The sequence below is a fragment of the Xiphophorus maculatus genome, chromosome 4 (assembly GCF_002775205.1).
Source record: "Xiphophorus maculatus strain JP 163 A chromosome 4, X_maculatus-5.0-male, whole genome shotgun sequence".
Taxonomy (NCBI): Eukaryota; Metazoa; Chordata; class Actinopteri; order Cyprinodontiformes; family Poeciliidae; genus Xiphophorus; species Xiphophorus maculatus.
Window position 1 is genome coordinate 5,397,807 of NC_036446.1, and position 19,641 is coordinate 5,417,447.

The 19,641-nt window shown below is 35.9% G+C and overlaps 1 protein-coding gene across 2 annotated transcripts; it reads right to left on the bottom strand.

The window, feature by feature from the left end:
- Positions 1 to 4,175: 4,175 nt before the first annotated feature.
- ttc17 (tetratricopeptide repeat domain 17) lies at positions 4,176 to 19,547 on the bottom strand. Of its 2 annotated transcripts, none has more exons than XM_023332919.1 (25): positions 19,349 to 19,547; positions 18,112 to 18,201; positions 17,816 to 17,985; positions 17,601 to 17,712; positions 17,109 to 17,240; positions 16,639 to 16,748; positions 16,398 to 16,545; positions 15,844 to 15,983; positions 15,295 to 15,455; positions 14,685 to 14,797; positions 13,810 to 13,962; positions 12,926 to 13,041; positions 11,852 to 12,008; positions 11,658 to 11,729; positions 11,139 to 11,363; positions 10,332 to 10,551; positions 8,028 to 8,144; positions 7,276 to 7,571; positions 7,010 to 7,163; positions 6,796 to 6,916; positions 6,465 to 6,624; positions 6,097 to 6,180; positions 5,435 to 5,554; positions 5,194 to 5,337; positions 4,176 to 5,094 (listed from the first exon to the last, which is right to left on the bottom strand). In XM_023332919.1, exons 1-25 carry the CDS (start codon positions 19,517 to 19,519, stop codon positions 4,963 to 4,965), a joined length of 3,618 nt encoding a protein of 1,205 aa, XP_023188687.1. In that variant the 5' UTR covers positions 19,520 to 19,547; the 3' UTR covers positions 4,176 to 4,962. The 2 variants fall into 2 exon arrangements, with proteins under 2 accessions (XP_023188687.1, XP_023188686.1); XM_023332918.1 differs by having other exon boundaries at positions 8,028 to 8,147.
- Positions 19,548 to 19,641: the final 94 nt, after the last annotated feature.

The window sequence follows — 19,641 nt, forward strand, 5'->3', positions numbered from 1 at the left end:
TGGAGATCAATTAAATAAAAATAAAATTAATCAACAATCTTTTTGAGATATGTTTTTTTTCCCTTTTTTTAAGTAAAAGCATTCAATTTCCTGTTCCTAGTCTTTATGATATGATGTTTGTATATTCTTTGTAAATACACTGACTGAAACATGACATTAGTTCATTAGACAATAGATGATGAACTAATGATAAATATGTGTTGCATTCCTGCAATACTTAGCTTTAGTAAAAGTGAGAAGAAAGTCCCTGCTGTAAGAAATTCAGCACTAAATGCCAATGAATATTTCGTTGCACCATAATTGCACCATAAACTATGGTTAAAAACAAAGCAAAACCCACAGAACCCATTGTGAATACATGCATTCATGTATTTATTTAAGTACTTCTTGCAGAGTTCCCAGGGACCCGGTGTCTATTGTCAGCAGTCAATAGGCCAGAGGTGAGGTACACTTTGGAGGTGCCTTAGATACAACCAGACAACATAACAGACATTTCATAACTAAGCACCGTAGCAACAATTTCAAATGGGATCTTTGACCAATTAGTTTCTCGTCGTGAGTCACAAAGGAAAATGCTTTGTAGGTATGATTTTGCAACTTTACATTCTCCATCAACCCCTCTAGAATATTCCTTTATATTTCCATAATCTATAAGAGAGCTACTTCTGTGATTCCATGTTATAATTTACTGTCCAAAAACAGACCCTTTTCCTTTTTCTTTGTGGTGTATGAATAAAACTTGAGACATGGTTCCTGCTGTTTTGTTATGAAGTACATGTAATTTGTTGTTCAAGAGCTTGCTTTATTTGCAAGTAAGAAAAGTAAAATAAATAAAGAAGCCCAAATAAAATAAAGAAGCCGATTCCAGTAATCCACAGTGGAGAGATGGGATACACCTTGAACAGTTCATTAGATTATCGATAGGTGAAGAGAGACAAATCATAAAATCTGAGTAGTACTGCAATAAAATATCTACTTATGGCCAAGATAGGTAGATTTTTGCTCAACTAATAAACTGTAAAATATGATTGAATTGTAGACAAATAATTGAATTGATGAGAATTGTCTCAATTTTCTAGTGAACACATAAAATGGAATCTGAAACAAAGATTCAGCCTGTGTTTGAAATCTTAATGCACTTTATCTCAGTGCCTTTAAAAATAGTCTTTCATGTCCATGTAGGGAACTCACAATTATTACATAATGTCTTGCATCACTTTCATTCAGTGTTTCTAAAATAAACCATGCTGAGCTAAATTTACACTTGCATACGCTGAGCAAATTCCAACATGCCTATGAGCATCAAAAGTTTACTATAACGACATATGACTGAAAAGTCAAAAGCTATTCCTTTTGAGAATCTACAAAGCTGATTTATTAGGAAGTGAAGGCAGCATTCATCTGTCTGCAAAGTGTAATGAATATTTATATATACTAAATCCCAAATAGTATTTTTTCAGTGAAGCTATTTAACTGGTTACTAACATACAAATGCAAAAATAAAAAATAAAATAATTTTAGTGAACTCAAAAGTTAATAAGTAGCTCATCCTTTGAAAAATAAGAGCAGTTTCTTGTATTTATTTAAAAGTACAAGCTGTACAATTTGTTAATTCAAATGCTGGTATATGGAGAGTGGTGGTTGCTGTGGAGAGGATAATATTTGAATCAAAATTTAACATATCTGGTATATAATGTTTCAAGATAAGTAAGCTTGTGTTGATATAAGATTAACGCATCTTGTCTGCCATTGCGGTAAAAAAATTAGCTGCCTCAGCTTCAAAAGACTTAACAAAGGACTCCCAGTGAGAATACAATCGCTCTGAAAACACTCAATGGGAACAGAGCTTTCACACACACCCATTCAATGCAGTGTTTCTGTGGTGTGCCAACTCACATGCCTATTACATAACAGGGCTCCTACTCCCAGGCCTAACACCCCTGACAAATCCATGCACGCTTTGCAGCACATGAGCTATTTATACACTGCACCCAAGACAGGGATGGTCAAAAATACTGCTCCAGTCAATTATTCATTGAGAAACATTCCAAAACAAGAGTGAAAGAAGAGGTTTGGCTACACAGACATGGAGAGCGGGGATGACAGTAAATATGATCCATTTGCAATGCAGCAGGTTTTGTCCACAGTGGATCTAAAGGAGAGGGGAGGGCTTTGTAGCTCCAAATTTCCCCTTGCATGTGCTTTTCTTTCTTTGTTTTTTTATAGGATTCCGTGCATACACTTCAGCTCCTCTGCAACCATCTTGTTACTTCACAGGATTCTAAAAATAGCAGCTTGTTTTGTGCTGGAGCCATTTTTAGAACGAGTATTTTCAGGGGGAAAAAAAGCCAGCAGGAAAAAAAGTGCCTTTTCACATGAATACTATGTGGCTGTTCCTTCTTATGTGAATGAACACAGTGTTCCATCCTTAGTTCATGACGCTCCATGCTGCAGAGGCAGCAGCACATTCCAAGGCATAGCTCTAAACAGCCAGGGGGTAATTAATATCTCAGCTTTGTATTGTTTTAAAATATATACAAGTGAAATATTGTCTTATTACAAGATAACCTTTTTCATACTTCACTATAATAATATTATATATGTAAACTGATAAAAAAAAAAAAAAGATCCTTAGCATATTTAAAGAATGCTGGAAATGCAGTACAGAAATTTAAATAGTTTATGTTGGAAGTAACACCAGCTCCAAAATGTGAGTCTGGTTAGCAGCAAACAAGGACAAGTTGAGTGACAATAGAACTTAACAGAAAAGCTTGTTTAAATATGCAAAGAACTCATTCTGGAAACAATTTTTTGCAAGATAGATCATCACTGCAGCCATGTAAGATTTAAATAACAAAAGAAAAATAAATAAAAATGCATGTTCCGCAGTCTTATGGCAACTAATAAACAACAACACAAAAGAAGATGGGGAAAAAGGTAGCCAGTGAACATCACTCTAAAGATGGAGTTTGCCAGTCAGCATCTATGTTAACATTTGGTGCATTTTTTGGAATGTAAATTACCAAAAGCATTGGTCACTTATCTTTACATACACATTTTTTTTTAATGACATCTCATTTATGACACAAACTATAACTAGGCAGTAGATCTCTGCAAATCTTACTCTGAGATCTTAAAAACTTGTATTTATGTTATAAAATTATATGACTAAGTTACATGTTGGGGGACAGTATTTACTTTGTTAACAGGACAAGAAGTTGTACTGAATTCATTTAGGAGCATCAGAATAAAAAGGTGGTTCAATTTCTTTTCAAATTGAAAATCATTTATCTCTTTTTCTTGAATCAACAATCATGTACTTTGGACATATTTTCTCATTAGCAACTGCAGACTTCAATGTTTTGTAGACATGTTTTAGACAAAGGTCCAAATTCTTTAGAGTAACACATTCTATCTACAAAATTAATTTAGACTGTATAGCTTCAGAGCTACGTTCCACATTTTCCAACAATAGAACTTCATAACAAATAGTTCAGAACCTGAAATGAATTATTTATTCCATCCAGTAAAATCTGGACTCATAACCGACTATTTTAAAATACTTCTACAACTTAAGGAAATTAAAGGCATATAAAATCACTTACCTCATCAAATAATAAAAAAATCTATGTGCTTCAGGAAAGGAAATCTGTCAAAAAATTACTAATAATCTTAGAAAATATTTCTTACCAGTAGAAGGTTTTATTCAACCAGGATATGATGAATTTCCTGGTTGATAAAGTTTTAATGGTCTCACTTTCTGAATTTATATATTTATTGCAAGAACAAAAATCTAAATCTGTATGCTCTAAAAAACTGCTTCACTCAAGTGTTTATATAACATATATTATATAATGCACAGTAATTTTGTCCTTGTCCTTTGAAGACATATTTTAACAGTATCTAAAAGATTAAGCGTTAAAATGAAAGTGGTGTCGTCAGACTGAGAGGGAGATAATGTAGGAGCTGACAAATGATATCTGGCTAGAAAAAGTCCAGCAGTGCCACCATTAGGCCAGTGACTTGTTTTGTATGAAAGTTTTAACCAGGAATTTTTACATAGGAGCAGCACAAATGTTTATAGCTTATGCTAAACTAGGAAGAATACAACCAGGGTTTTCACTTCCTAGGGGAATGCATACATCGCACCAAGAAATAAAAGAAAATCCACAAGCTGCCTTTAAAACTGTACATTTAATACAGATTTCTTTTTAATAGACTGTCAATGATAAATTCTTTTTTGCCATGTAATTTCCACGTTGAGAAGCAAATGAAATGGCATCTCATTTTCACTCTTATATTTAAATTAGCTTGTAGCAAAATCAGTTTGTAGGTCCCATATAAATAGGAATGACAAAAAGAAAAAGTGCATAAACCGAGAATTCCCATTCATTGAAAAAAGCACAGAGAGGGCATTATCGCTCAATTAAAACTCGTTTAACTTCTGAGTTGAGAAGCACATTCCCCTATCACCTCAGCAAAAGATTTCTTGCAAAAATACTGTAATACAGCCTTTTCATTTAGAATTTAAAACTGGCACCAACAATGTCATTATTCTTGAAAACAGAGGAGCAAAACGTTATTTTTATTTTTAAAATGTCTTCAAGAAGAATAATAATAAAGTGTTCTGGTTGGCCCAGGTTGATTTAAAAGTTACATCAGAAGTAGTCAGACTTTAAATGTATAACTTACTTTGAACCCCACATATTTTTAAAGTTAAGCAAACAGAAAAAAACATGATATGAGCAACACAAGGTTTTGATTGTTAAATAGCAAAGGTCTTGCAGTTATGGGGCTAAATTATCTACAGTTCAACCTAATTAACAGAACCTTGTTCGACCACCAATGAAGAAAAGGGGCCTGGAATACACAAAATTAGGACTGTTGACTTTCAACTTCCTGTGGTAGAGAATGTCTGAATGTGTGCATGTGTCTGATGTGTTTATGGTCAGATTGAGTGGTTTAGGGTTGGCGACGCTCCCTCTTGGTGAGCAGATAACACTGAATGGTTCTCAGTCGATCTTTGGCAGGGGCGAATTCTGGCTGCAGCTTCAAAGTGGATTCATACCAGTGCATTGCTTTCTCAAACTCCTCCTGTTGCAGAGAAGAAACAAAAAGATTTAAGATACTGCTACAATACAAGACCTGAAAACATACATCAGAACCAACAATTATTTGATTTAGTGTTGTTACCATTGCAATATAGACATTGGCAAGGGTAAAGTGGTTCACGACAAAGTGCGGTGCAATCTCGACAGCCATGCGAGCGACTGTGAGGGCATCCTCCCATAACCTAGCGTTTTGAAAGATGTTGGCCAAGCTGATAAGTGGTACATCCTGTTCCATAATTTGAGCAGAAAAAACACAATACATATATTTTATTTATGGATTTATTACTGGCTATAAGTAGATTAAATAATTGTGTCTGTCTTGCCTTCATGTGATGAGGGGCATTGTTAAGGGCTTGCCGCAGGCAGTCGATGGCTCTCTTGCCTTGACCTTTCACTCTCCAGTACAGTGCAGCCATGCTGGATAACACCCAAGATGTCTGATTCTGATTGGAGAAAAAGAAATCTAAATTAATTGAGTTTGAAAAGTTAATACCATTTTAGTTACCTGTTCACTTGTTGCAGACCTGTTCATGTTTCTCCTTCCCAACACAACTCAATCAGAAAAGAAAACTTGCATGTTTTATGTTTGAAATTGTAACATAAAACAAAGACATTTAGCAGAACTGACTGAAAGACATAAAACCACCAAGTCTTCAATCTCTCAAGGTTCTTCCTTTAGTCAATAGAGAAAACTTGGCTTTGATGTTAGAATATCTGAAGACAGTTTTACTCCCTCCATAAAACAAAAATAACAATCAGTAAATATTCAGTAAATGCAAAGCTCTCAAGTGGTTGCCAATTAGCAATGTTCAATTTAAAACTCAATATATATTATTTTTGTCTGTACTGCATGGCATTTAAGATATTCTGTATTTACAATTCCATCCAAATGGTGTAGAAAAAAAAATTGTCCGAAAAAAAAAAAATTACCGGTCATAAGTAAATATTACTCCTAAATTCTCCTGGATCACCTCAGTGGACTTACCTTCTCCAAGACTTTAGCAATGCGAGTTCCCACCTGCTCAAATGACTGGGGAGGAAACTTATCTTTCCCAAGGTTCTGCAGAACCTTCAGAAGTGACAAAAAAAAAGATCCCAGTGAAACTCAAAATATAATCTGATACTTGGATATTTGATTAATTACATAATCTGTAATTTATCAAACTGGATGTGTGAAACAAAAGGTTTTTAAATAAGAATAGTAACATTTTTAACCACTTTAGTCAGAGTGATTCGGTTTATTTGGTTTTGCTTTAATATTAACTGAAACACTGCCTTCATTTCAATCTCACACATACAGCTTGAATTGTTTTGGTCATTAGTTTGTGTAATCACTGGCCTCAGCCTCTGTACCTCTCGCAGCTGGGCTTCCCCTGTGTAGTGGATGGAGGCGCGGTTGGCTACACCTGCCAGGTGGTCAAGGGTGTGCATACTGGCAGGTAGGTTGGCATTGCATAAAGGTTCAGCTGCAGGTTCTTGGAGTGGGGTGGCAAAGTCTATGTGCTCTGTGATGCTACATTAAAGTGGTGATGAGACACAAAATGAGAGATTAAACACCTGTTTTACATGCTTCTAATTTAACACGATAAACAGACATCATGCTATTTTGCTGCTTATGCCTAAATAGGAAAATATATTCCAACTACTGTGATTTTGACTGAATTCATTATGTTGACAGACTTACTCAATATTCTTGGCAGAAACAGCCAACCAAGTACTAGCTACAGTAGTGAGGTCAACCCTCCGTGTGCGCTGGCACTCCTCTGGTCCAGGCCAGCCAAGACTTGTATAGTCTCTCCAGCGACCTGATCAAAAAGCATAAAAAGATCCTCATCAAGTACCATTTTTCCCCATGTTTCTGCCTTATTAGGCATATAAAAAGCAGGTGTTTTTGCTACCTGAAGGACCGGGAGATGGAATAGTTGGACCACTGATTTCCAGTACAGAGCTCCCTCCAGGTATCGACTCCTCGTTTTGACTGTCATCAGTCATTGAGACACTTTCTGACCCATCTGCCTTTGATTTACGAACCCGTTTTACCTGGAAGGTGATCTAAAAATTCGCAACAAAAACACACATTCAAGCTTACCTACTTAATAACTTCAGTCACATTCTCCAAATAATTTTTATTAATTCAGAACAAAAGCTCAGTTTTCACTCTTACCCACTCTGCTCCATCATCATCCTCACAGTTTCCAAAACACGGTCCACTTCCTGCTCGGGCCCCCATGATGCGGTCATTCTTCAGCACTCTGATGCCTTGCAGGTCTCCGCGTTTTCCTCCCACATCCAGCGCTCCCTCAAACGCTCCCATTAGGTCCTCCTTCAGCTGCCATTCCTCCTCTTTTTCCACTCCTCCGTCTCCAAAAGATGATGACATTTTGGCAGTTCCTGTGGAGGAGGGAGAAGCCTGTTGCTGTGTTGTCGCCTCACCTGAGCCATTACTGTCTAGGATTACATCTGAATGATTGGAAAAAAGAAGAAAAGCGTTGAAAACAAACAAAAAGAAAACTAATCAGGATTAAATTGTCATCTGCAGGTTTTTTTGTTCATGAAGCAAATTCCAAAAGCATCATTATGAGCTAAACTAAACAAAACAGTTTCAGTTCTGGGAATTAGGAAAGCATAACCTATTTATTTATTGTGTATAACATAATGTCACATGTTTGTTTCTTCTTCTTAAATACTTTTCTAGACTGAAGTAAAATTGGGTTGTACTGTAATATCAAGCTGAATTGAATTGAGAGGAATGGGATTATACTAAAGGTTGTAATGTATCAATGTGGAGGAAAAAGGTTTAAATACTCTTGCAAAGCACTGAATGTTAAAAATAACTTTAATATTAATTGTGGGCTAACCAGTTTTCCTAACTGTTTATTAGTTTTCATAACAGATCAAATAAAGTTCTGATCTTACTCTCAAAGAGCAACATGTCTTCAATGGCAGAACTGGCAGTTGCGTCCTGCTTCTCTTCACTGTCCTCCCATTCCTCCAGCTGTATGCCAAAGTCTTCCTCAGTCATGCAGGTTCCATCTTCTGGATCAGCGAAAAAACTTCAATTAGTATTCGAAGCATTACTACTTTCATTATATTCACATTGGTGGTTTTTAAAACATATCAATAGAAACCAACACCATATTGTAATTTACATATAAAGTTCTGATTATATGATAATCTGCAGAATCATCATTTTGCTTCAGCAACTGTGTAAGACAAAGTCATTTGCACAAAAGCTCAGGAAGATACAGATTTTACATATGCAAAGAAACCTGCAAATTTCACACCAGAATATATTTTGTATTTTAAGAAACACAAACTATGGTTCCTTTTGTAGTTTTTTATCTTCTGTACTCTGTTGACTTTCAGTTTTTATTTGAGCTACAGTTCTTTTTTTACAGCACAGAAATTGAGACTTTTATTCCACTTCCTTCATGGCTCCATATTGCATTTGAAAACAAACTCCATTTGTATACATTTTAGAAGTTGAGCTGTTGAATAAGAGATTCCTCAATTTTAAAGAGTTTGAGCAAACATAAACAGACACATTTCCGTTCAAGCACCAAGGAGCTACCTCTGTAATCTTTACTAATAAAACAGGAGTGTTGTGTTAGAGCTTGTTTGAACTCAAGTACTCAAGAACGTTTTACCGCAACAATATTTAGCTTTAGAGAATAAAATATAGTCTTATCTAAAGCTACCATTAGCTATTTTCAGCTGCTTAAATTATTGAGAAGCAGAATTTCTCCACTTCAAAGCACTTTTCTCCTCAGCTGCACCGAAAAAAGAAAACGCGTGGTTTCTGTTCAAATAAAGAACACATCATACATCGCAGCATTTTTTACAGCAACTCTAAAGGTCCTCAGAGGGGACAACATGAAAGCACATATCACACAGACTCCTTTTACTTCCTCTGTCCAGCAGAAAGCTGATTTAGATTTTTTTAAATCTGGGAAATTTCCCAATTAATCTTTTTTCTCTGGGTTCAAAAGTTTATTGTCACCAATGTATTCTGCAATGCAAATGTATTATTTACCTGTTCATCTAATATATATATATATTTATATATATATATATATATACACTATATATATATATATATATACACTGAAATATATATATATATTTCAGTGTAGTACCAGTTGGAGATGCAATGAAAAAAAACAGTGGCAGTTAGCAGTCCACTTGGTGGCTAATGATGCCACCTTGTGGTACAAGTAAAAAGTTAGTGTTTATCAAAAACGGGAGCAACTTATTCTGTTCTGATTGGTAACTCTTAGTAATGGTTTGAAATTTAAGAGCTCATCCCTAAGGCTAATAGATTTCAATTCAAACTGAAAAAATATGTGGAAAAAAATAGGACTGGGCTTAATTCTTTGATTTTGATTATTTAATTAGAGAAAAAAATGTAACTCCTTTCATTGCAGTGTGGATTGTCAAAACAAATAACATCTGAAAATGTGTTTAAATGAGAATATATGTCCAAGTGCAAATGAATGCAGCATAAAGTGATCTGTGACCTATGAGAATAGAGGACCTCCACTCTGGTGTGTTTGACTGATGGCATGGAGCAGCACCATTTGATGGCGGTTTTGCATGATAAAACAGCAATAGGTAACACAAATGTTAGTTGAACAGCATTTTTGAGAACAAACTTCATAGATAAATATTATTACAGAGACATCGCAACACTTTTATTTATGCAGTTTGGGTAATTATGCTGTATTCAGACTAGGTAGAGAGGCATGTTAAGAAAAGGATTCCGATTTTTTAAGTCGCATTTCAAATAAAATGCAGTGGCTGTAAGTGTAAAATTAAAAACTTCGACTGAAAGCCCTGTATTTAACAAAATACATTTTATTCTCACAGTTGTGTGATTTAAAAGAGAAAAATGTAAAGCTGCTTGTTTGCTTGAGTCGAGACATTTTGAATATAACTGCATCTAGATTGTTTAAGTTGGATAAACTACAGTATGAAAGAAATTAGAGTACATCATCATTACTCCATTCCTACATGATTCATGAAGTATGAATCATGTACTTCTCCTAGTCATCAACCAATATCTATTTAAATGTAAGCCTTTGCGTACGGACTCAAATACTTTGTTTTATTAAAATATGATTCATTATTTTATTGCACCCCACCAGTGAAAGGTTTTTTTTGTTTGTTTTTTTTTTACATATTTTGAGGAAAAAATTTCCTTACTCTGTTTAGGTTACTTACGTGAACAAGGTTGTCGGTGGGAAAGATTGTAAAGTGAAGGGTAGAACTGAAGACAGCGTAGTAAAGGCAGGTTGGTGCGACATTGCTCGCAGGCAGCAATGGATGAGAAGGAAGACGACGAGGACAGGGTTGTCTCCAGAATGTGGCGAAACAAGGCCAGAGCACCTGTCACATTGCTCTGGGCTAAATGCACATTCACCAAGCTGAGCAGGGCGTGAGGCTGAGCGAGGAAAACAAAACGAGACAGAGAGGAAGTTACCTCAGGTGTAACATGCGAATCTTGACACTGAGATTTAACAGACATCTATGTATCTGACACTGATAGATAAAACAAGGTATACAGTCTAAACATTCTTGTTCACAAATTGCAGTGTTTAAAGTGACATCTATTAACTTTCAAGGTGCACTGCTCTTTGAGTGCATCAAGTTTACCTGAATGCAGCATATGCAGGGGATGGAAAAACAACCCCACACAAAATTTTAATTTTTGGCATTTGAACTAACTTATATTAAACAAGTATAAAAACTGCAATATGTGAGTTAGAACAAAATGTAATTATTAAACACTTATTCTAGATTGTTTGAGACCTACAAAAACAAATAAAAAAGCAAAACCTATTGTTTAAACTATTGCTAAAATTTGCCATGTCTCACTCACACCCTGGATGTCTAACCATTTTTTATTCATATTCACAATCACAATTTCTGAAGATACAAACCAATCTAAAACCAATTTTTCTTTTTAAGAAATTTCTTGAATATGCGGTTTTAAAATGCATATTACTTTATAAACCAACTTTCATTTACCTCAGATGTATTGAATGTCAACACATGGTCCAGCAGCATTTGTGCATGGGGGGTCAAACCGTAGTGCAGCAGCAGGTTAGCAGCATTGGTGAAGGCCATGTGATGGTGCGAAGGCGGAGCAGAGTTCAACACCTGACGCAGGCACTGCAAGGCACGACTGCCGTTGCCTTTGGCCTGCCAAAATAGAGCTGCCTCATTGTTGACCAGCCAGTGGGGTATAGTGGCCTGAACAAACAAATTAGCTCTTAATAGGAAGACTTAGTAAAGTGCAGAATAAATTTAAATAGGAGTATGTGGATGTAATATGTAAGCGCATTTTGAGAGGTGACAGATGCCTTTTATCAACCAAACAAAAACTTAAGTGTCTGAACAATGGTTGAACATTGTGTAAATACAATTTTTGATGTTAAAGTTGAATAAAGTGTTTTATATTGTTTATTTTTTACGTATATTGTGCTGAGACTGCCTATATTCTTGAATGCAATATGCTGCTGTGAAAAAATAAAAATGAGAGTTTACTTCTTGTATAGCTTGTGCTATTCTGTCGCCAACTTGCTCCAGTGTAAATCCTCCACTGCGTAAATGTAGCATCTGTAAACAAAGATGTGTATATATATCATTTAACTTTATTTTGAAAAGAGAGAAGAAATAAAACAACACAACATTTAATCCAACACAGTCGTATATTATTTAATCAATGAACAAACTGATACCTCAGATGCAAAGGAATCTGGCAGCTTCTTTTCTTCCAGGGGCCAGTCTAATGAGGCGGGGAGGAAAGCTGGATATGGTTGAGGGACAGGACTACAGTCTGGTGGACTGTCTACTGAAATGGGGCCAGCGCTGCTATACAGGAGAGTTGCCACTGGGCTGAAAAGAAATAATTCAATTGTGTGTTATGAAAAGTTTTTAATGTGCAACCAATGTAGCACTAAAATTATTATTTTTTGTTGTCGTTTGGTCTGTAGTTTCTCAATAAACCAGAGAACATGCCAATGTGAGATCAATCTATGAGCAATTAGGAAATGTTAACAGACCTAAATGACATTGCCCAACATGCTTTAGATCACAGAGCAATGTAACCACAGATGACTAAAAAAATGAAAATGGGAATATATTGCAAATGATATTTACTAAAAATATTTAGTAATATTGTGCATCCCTATTTATACACAAATAGGGCTTGTTGTCAGTTATATTTCTCTGCCTCAGTGCAAAGTATCTTTGGTGTATCTCAAACAAGAACAGCTGATAACAGAAGCTCCTGGAGGCAGTTTTGCATAGTGACAACTTAATTAATTCTGACTGGTATAGCAAGGTCTTAATTTTTAAACAATCACAACAAAGATATTTTCCAGAATCACGATGCTTCTAATTTGCAGAAGCATCAATCAAACTAAACAGCTGATGAGATTGCGCAACTAACCAAATCTGGCTAAGATAATAGGTCACATTAAAGTTCTACAGAAAACAAACAAAAACAAAGTAGCAAAAGCATCCACACACAATGCATGAAGAAAACTCAGCATGCTGTAATTACTTTGGTCTTAGTAAAAAGGTTTACTCGGTGATGTATATACATATAAGTCACCAAATAAGGTTTTATTGGATCCAAATTATGAAAGAAAACCATAAAAAGTATTAAAATTCACCTAAACATAATTACCTTTAGAATCATTTGAAAGAGACAAAAATATCTTTAGGTGACAGATTAACTTTCCAACTGTCAATTTAAGTTCTTGGTTAAAGAATATTTATCAAAAGTCAATCAAATAATGTGAACTAACCCCAGGCCCTGTGCTTCAGGCAAGAGGAAGTAGGTTGGTAGCAGATGGGCAGGTGGTATACTTGGGTACTGATGGGCACAGTCTGACCTCTGAGGCCACAATGTCCTCTGTGTGTCCTAAAACAAAACCACATTTTCAATCATTCCTCATCAGAAGCAAAGGCTTTAGTAAAAATAAGACCAGAAAAAACTTCTAACATAATTTACTGTTCTGGCTACAAAATTAAACAAATCTACAGTTTAGATCAGCAAACCATAATCTGTCAAATATTAGAATGATGAATCAAACAATGTATTATATTTAGCTGGTTCACAAAAAAATGAATTGAAATTTATTCAATAACACGAGCAGTTTAAATCTGTGACCATTCTAGTTTATTTGTATCCACATCTCTAAAACATAAAATTATTGCAAGATTGCATATAATATTGGATATGATATAATATTGGAACAACAGTGCAGATGTTTCTTTCATCCTGCTTATGGGGATCCTCAAGGCTCCATTCTCATGCCACTTTTATTCAATATTTTTATACTATTCTTAACTCAACTTCTGTGGTACTAGAACATAAATTTTAATTTCTGAGACACTGAGAGTGTAGGTAACTACAAGTACCCAGTTTAGTTTTTAGCTTAGTACTTAGTTTAAAGACCACACACATGCAAAAAACTTAGGCATCGTCACAGACCCAAAACTACATTTTAACAACCAGATAATACAGTCTGTTACAAAATTAGTCCTTGTTTTCAAACCAATACTATAAGGAAGATATTTCTGTCAACAGAAAATCACAAAAAAGTGCATAATTTTATGTTTATCAGGTCTGCTTAATTTAGTAGTCTCTGTAGAACAAGTACAAGTAAAGCGTCAGTGTTCCTCTTGCCTGTGTGTACTCTTGATGGCCACCCCAGAGGGCTGCAGCAGGGTCCTGATCACCAGACACAGTGGGACGGAGCTGGGGGCTGGAAGCTGTCTGGTTGGAGCTGCGTTCTGATACAAGCGCCACACTGGATGCTACAGACAAAGCCTCTCCAAACTGTAAACCAACACAAAGAACTTTAGATTCAGCTAGCTGATGCATCAGTTTTTTTATTAACTGTGTTAATGATAATTTGTCCTCAAATATCTCTTTAGGGTCTCATAGTGAAGTACTACATTACTCTCATTTCAGTTAAATATAATAAGTAATAATAGGTTAAATGTGTCAAAATAGAACTCAATATTTTCTAGATACATCCATTATCCAAAAGAAGGTATCTTGGATTAATGTAGTTTTTGATCAAATATATTAAACACTGCTGTAGTTTAAATAATCAGACTGAATAGCTTTTGACAATTTAATCTTTGATTTTAAACTTTCCTTCAAGGTCTGTATTTTCCCTAAAAAGCAAGGTGAATGTATGTAACTGGGAGGTTTTATAAGAATGATAATAACATATCTTTGCAGTAGAGATAATTAGGGGTGGAAACTTTCTCACCTCCACACCCAAATCATGTTCAAAGTTCCTGAAATATTCTTGGCTTTTTGGCTTGTCTTTATCGAGGTGGGGAGGGAGTGCTTTTTCACTTCAATCACTTTTATGGTTATTGCCATAATGAAAACTCTACTACTGGGTACAATAATTTGCTTACATGATATTCACAAGTGCCATAAATAAAACAAATATACACTTATAACAATAAAGAATAAGCTTGTGCTTGTGTGTACACTTTTGACTTACACTTCATGTTCTACTTTTTTTCTATCCCAAAACTCACTTGGACATGGTGGACATGTTCAAAAAGATCACCCCGGTGATAACGCACAGGAAGATCGAAGGGGCAGTACAGACGGCGTTGCTGCTGACCTAGTGGGCACATCTGATGATTTCCTGAAAAAAAAAAAAAAACCCTATGGTGCTCAACACTTTGGCATTATTTGTGTCTTACAGCTCATTAGGCAAGTAAATAATGACGTTATGATTATATAAATAGTTCTGTTTCAAAACACAAAATGTGTATTGTTGTTGGAGGGAGGGTGTGGTTCATAGTTAAACTACTAAGGTGTGACTGACAATAAAATGCCTTGCTGGAATTGCTGACAAGTGCTGTAAAAAAAGCTGCAATTCAAATTTTTCACAAGAGTGACATCTTTACACACATTTCACATCAAACGTTTCTTTAGATTTATGCTGTCCCAGTTTATCTCTGCTGTCCTAATATACAATGTCCGACAGTATTGGAAGTTGTATATTAATTTCCAATATAGTAGAACTGTGTTGGAACTACTGTATGTGGAACTTTAAAAAGTGAAAGCACAAATTTTAGTTTTTGTTAAATATTATTTTTCTTTCATGGCCTAGTTTAGCTAAAAGAAATTGTATCTCACCAAGCTGAGCTTCCTTGGCCATTTGGGTTTCATGGATAATATTGCGCAGAATCTGCTCCTCTTGCAGCAGCTTGTGTTTTTCTAGTGCCTCCTGTTGGCGGAGGTAGTGGTCATGTTGCTTCTGGTACTCCTTCAGTTCATTCAGAGTCCTCTGCAGGGATCTGCAACCACACAACCAAAGATGACAAATACAGAATAGTTGTCAGAAAATATAAACAAACAATTGACAGTTTGCCAAATCTAGGCATTTCTCAATTCCAAGTATTTCTACTTGTTATCAACATGAAACTTATTTTGCAATGAAAGTAAATATACATTCAGCACACTGTCACTTTTGACAGCAATTTTTCTTACAGATATTCGTCTGGAAAGGAATAACAAATTACAAAAATGCTTTGCAGACATACCAAACAATCTGATGGTACAGACGCTTATGGCTTAATCTTGCAATGTACCCAGTTTGAACTCTCATTTTCTGTAGGGAATGTAGGTTGCATGAAAAAAAGGAACAAAAAACCTGCAAGAGCCTCCGCACAAGCATTGGCCTACCTGTGTTGAGCTTCTAGGCGCTGCTCCAGCTTTTGCTGACAGAGCACAGCGTGTTTCCTCCTCAAGGCCTGCTCAAAGCCTGGCTGGGCCTGCAGTGCCTGCTCGTAGCACAACACTGAGTGGTTGTATTCCCCAAGCATCTGGTGAAACAGCAACAGCAGAGTATAAATCAAGACAATGAATGCAGCGCAGGTCAAACATACTGTATATATACTGTATATATATATACAAACAGCAGAGTATAAATATCAAAGCATTGGGAATTCAGTTTATGTTGTGGTGAAGCAGTTTTTAATTTAATGTACAAATCTGTTTTCTATAAACAGTAGTTCCTGAAAAATAAATGTCCTCAATTCCAACTATGTTTATAGGCAACAGAAACATTACATACACTTAGTTTAGGCATATATTGTCTTTTTTAAGGTATCTCCAACAGACAGAGGCAAAAAAGCAGAGCTAGAAAGTGTTTACACTTAAGATCCTTTGCATATGACCTCTCTTTGAAGTAGACATAAGAGCTTTCAGTAAAGCTGACAGGTTTCACTTTTACTTACAGCGTAAATGTTGCCCAATGTGTAATGACTTGTAAAGAGATCTGAGGTAAGGTCTAGGGCAGCGTGGGCAAGAATAGCAGCATCAGCTGAGAAATGGGCCCGGTGCAGGATGTTGGCCATGTTTATCAGCGCTATATCCTTGTGCTGTCTGTAAGAACAAAACACACATTGACACACCTGTGAGCATACTCACAGTACACAATATAGTAGTGCAAAGGCCTTTTGGCCCACTAGTTATTACCTTGGAGAAAAATGTAAAGCACGCACTACACAGTCCACTGCCCTCTGAGGTTCATTTTTCATACGCCAGTAAAAGGATGCCATGTTATACAACACCCAGGAAGAGGAATTCTGAAAAACAAAAAGCGTAAAGTAAAAACATTTTAAAGCTCTATAAAATGCTACCTCATAGCATTGATGCACATTAAGCTGCACTGAACAATGAATCTCAGATGCCCATTAAGGCTCACATGCAGATGAAGATGCCGAATGCAAATAGAGGATGTACTGCGTTTATATTTCTTTCAAAGGTACAGACATTGTCACATGCAGACTTCAGTTGAACACAAAATAAACTCAAATAACAATCTCAAAAACATCTCAGATAAGGTTTTTCAAAACAGACCCAATTCTATAAAAGCAGCAAATTATTGTTGTTATTTTGTTTTTTTAATACACTTTAAGGAGCAAAGTTGTTCAGGAAACGTTTACCTTCAGCAAGCTCTGATGAATGCGGTGGCCCACTTCATCAATAGTGCGGCCAAACTTTTTAGTTAAAGAACTAAAAATAGGATCATCCTTAGAAAGAAGAGGGGAGGTCAAGTTTGCTCTCTCCTGTACACCCTATGATAAAGCAAATGAAAATACAGATTACACAGAATTGTCCCATGTTGTACAGTCAGCACTTTTCCAAAAAAAAAAGAAAAAAGAAACTTTATTTCAAGTTGTTATACAACAAATAATTACCCTAGGGTCCTTGTTCATAATCTGTTGTTGGAACTAAACTGAAATTTAAAATATTAACTTTAATTTATGATTCTCTGCAGGTATCTCTAATATAACCTCTTGCTTCTGTTTTAAAAGAAAATAATGAGGGCAATGTCTGTCTGCAGAGCATAGCATATCTCTCAAATACTTTTGCTCAGATTATAAACGCATGCTACAAATTACTGAGTGCAATCAAAAAATTAAACAACTACTCACCCTGAGATGCTGGAAGGCATGAATACTATAAGGTAGTTCAAAAACTTTAGCACAGTCTGGCTTTTCTAGATCTGGGGGCAGAGCAGATCGTGAATCGACATAATCTTCAGGGCTGCAATGAGAGGAGAAGAATTTGATTATGTCTTAATCAAATTCCACTGTCATATTTCTTGTCAAATCACAACTACTTGTTTTGACATTTTATTAAAGCTTACCTCATGTCTTTACTCTCCAAGGAGATATAAGTACCATCATACAGATCCAGGTCTCCCAGTGGCACCTTAGCCATTATGCAATCTGAATCCTCTTTGTAGTGCCGCTGCTCCAAACCTGTATCTCGGTCTTCATTCTCCTCAATGTGAATCTTTTGTGCTACTAACTGCTTCTGCTCACATAACGTAAACAAAAACTTGTCTTAAAATTAGTAAAGCCAAAATGAAATGCAAAGGAATGAAAATATCCAACTGTCAACTCTTTGACTACAGTAAAATCAAAAGAGAAACTCACACACCTCCAAAGTCTTGAGGTAGTTTACACGAGTTTCTTGTCTCATGAAGATTACCACATCATGAGGATGTTTTAGATTCAAAGGAGAGTCCACCTGAATTGGAATGAGGCAGTGGATTAATCTCTGGATGTAGGGAATGTAAATTAAACATTCATCTGCTGCTGCCATATTCACAAAAACTGTGTGATTTGCCATTGTGGTTTGCAGTTTTGAAAATTTCATAAACATATCCAGAATATAATTTACTGTCTATGAGTTCATACTTTGAAACAACATAGGTGGTGTTTATTGCTAAACTTCTCATCCACCAAAACTGTTTTTCATTCATCTAAAGATAAGTAGAATTTAATTTGAAGCTAAAGAGCCATAAGAAATGTATATGCTAATTTCAGAATTGACATATGATATAAGGAGCAAAATTACTTTTTTTGTCTAAGGCAGAATATTGAGTGCCTAATACTAATAGTGAAAACGAAATGCTACTGACTATTTAGCTAAATAAACGGATTGTTACAAGTCAATTACCTGATATGTATTATAACCTCTTACACGCAGAGTTAAGAAAAATTGTTAAAGAACAATTGGCAATGTCTACAAAAATGATTTAGATATTTTCTATTACAAGAACCCACATTTCCAACAAGTTTAAAATGTTAAATGAGAGGATAAATGATCCTAGAATTTAAAACTTAAACCTTGTAGATGCCCTTTTTCAGTCCGAATGAGTGATATTGGTATCATCCACAAGCATTTAGAAAATCTGCAAACCTACTCGATGAGGTTAACAGCACAGTTATTGTACTTGTACACATCTTGAACTCACTCCAGTATTGCTAACTTATCCTGTCAGACCCATTAATTAGAGCGTCACTTAAAACAGGAACTATGTGTCTCGCGTAGATTAATTGCTTCTTAGACCTTTCTATCAGATGAACGTATGTTGCTTTGCGATGATGTGGTCATCATCTTGAACTGGACTTTCACAACCGATTGACAGAGTGACGTTATCTTACTTAAACACATCAAGCTACGATACTTAAACATTTTGTTTTTAGACCAACATTTGCACCCTTTCTATAAAACAAGACCAGGGCTTGTAAGTCTTAGTAGGTTCCAATAAATACAATTACAGAGCAATGCAGAAAGTCGTTATTACTAATTTATAGGGGGGGAAAATACTTAGCTGTTTAGGCTAACCACATAACGTAAGCGTTAGCAGGTAGTAAGCTAACTGGCATACTTGTTGTTGAATTTTCCCATCCTCTGTGACGACCCAATGTGTCGTGGCTCCTCCGGAATCCACTATAAGTACACAAAGAAAGACGAAAAGCTTCCCCTGGAAGGACGTTTTCTGTGTGTGGTTGACACGGCAGGGCAAAGACTCGGGACAGATTTTCCTGAGGTCCGCCATTTTTCTGTCTCCTGCTGCTCTGCGGCAACGTCAGTCTCCTACCGCGTGATGGTGCTCGCGTGCCCAGCAAGCGAAAAAAATCTAGCAGCCGGAGTCATCTTTGATGACGTAGGAAAAGAAAA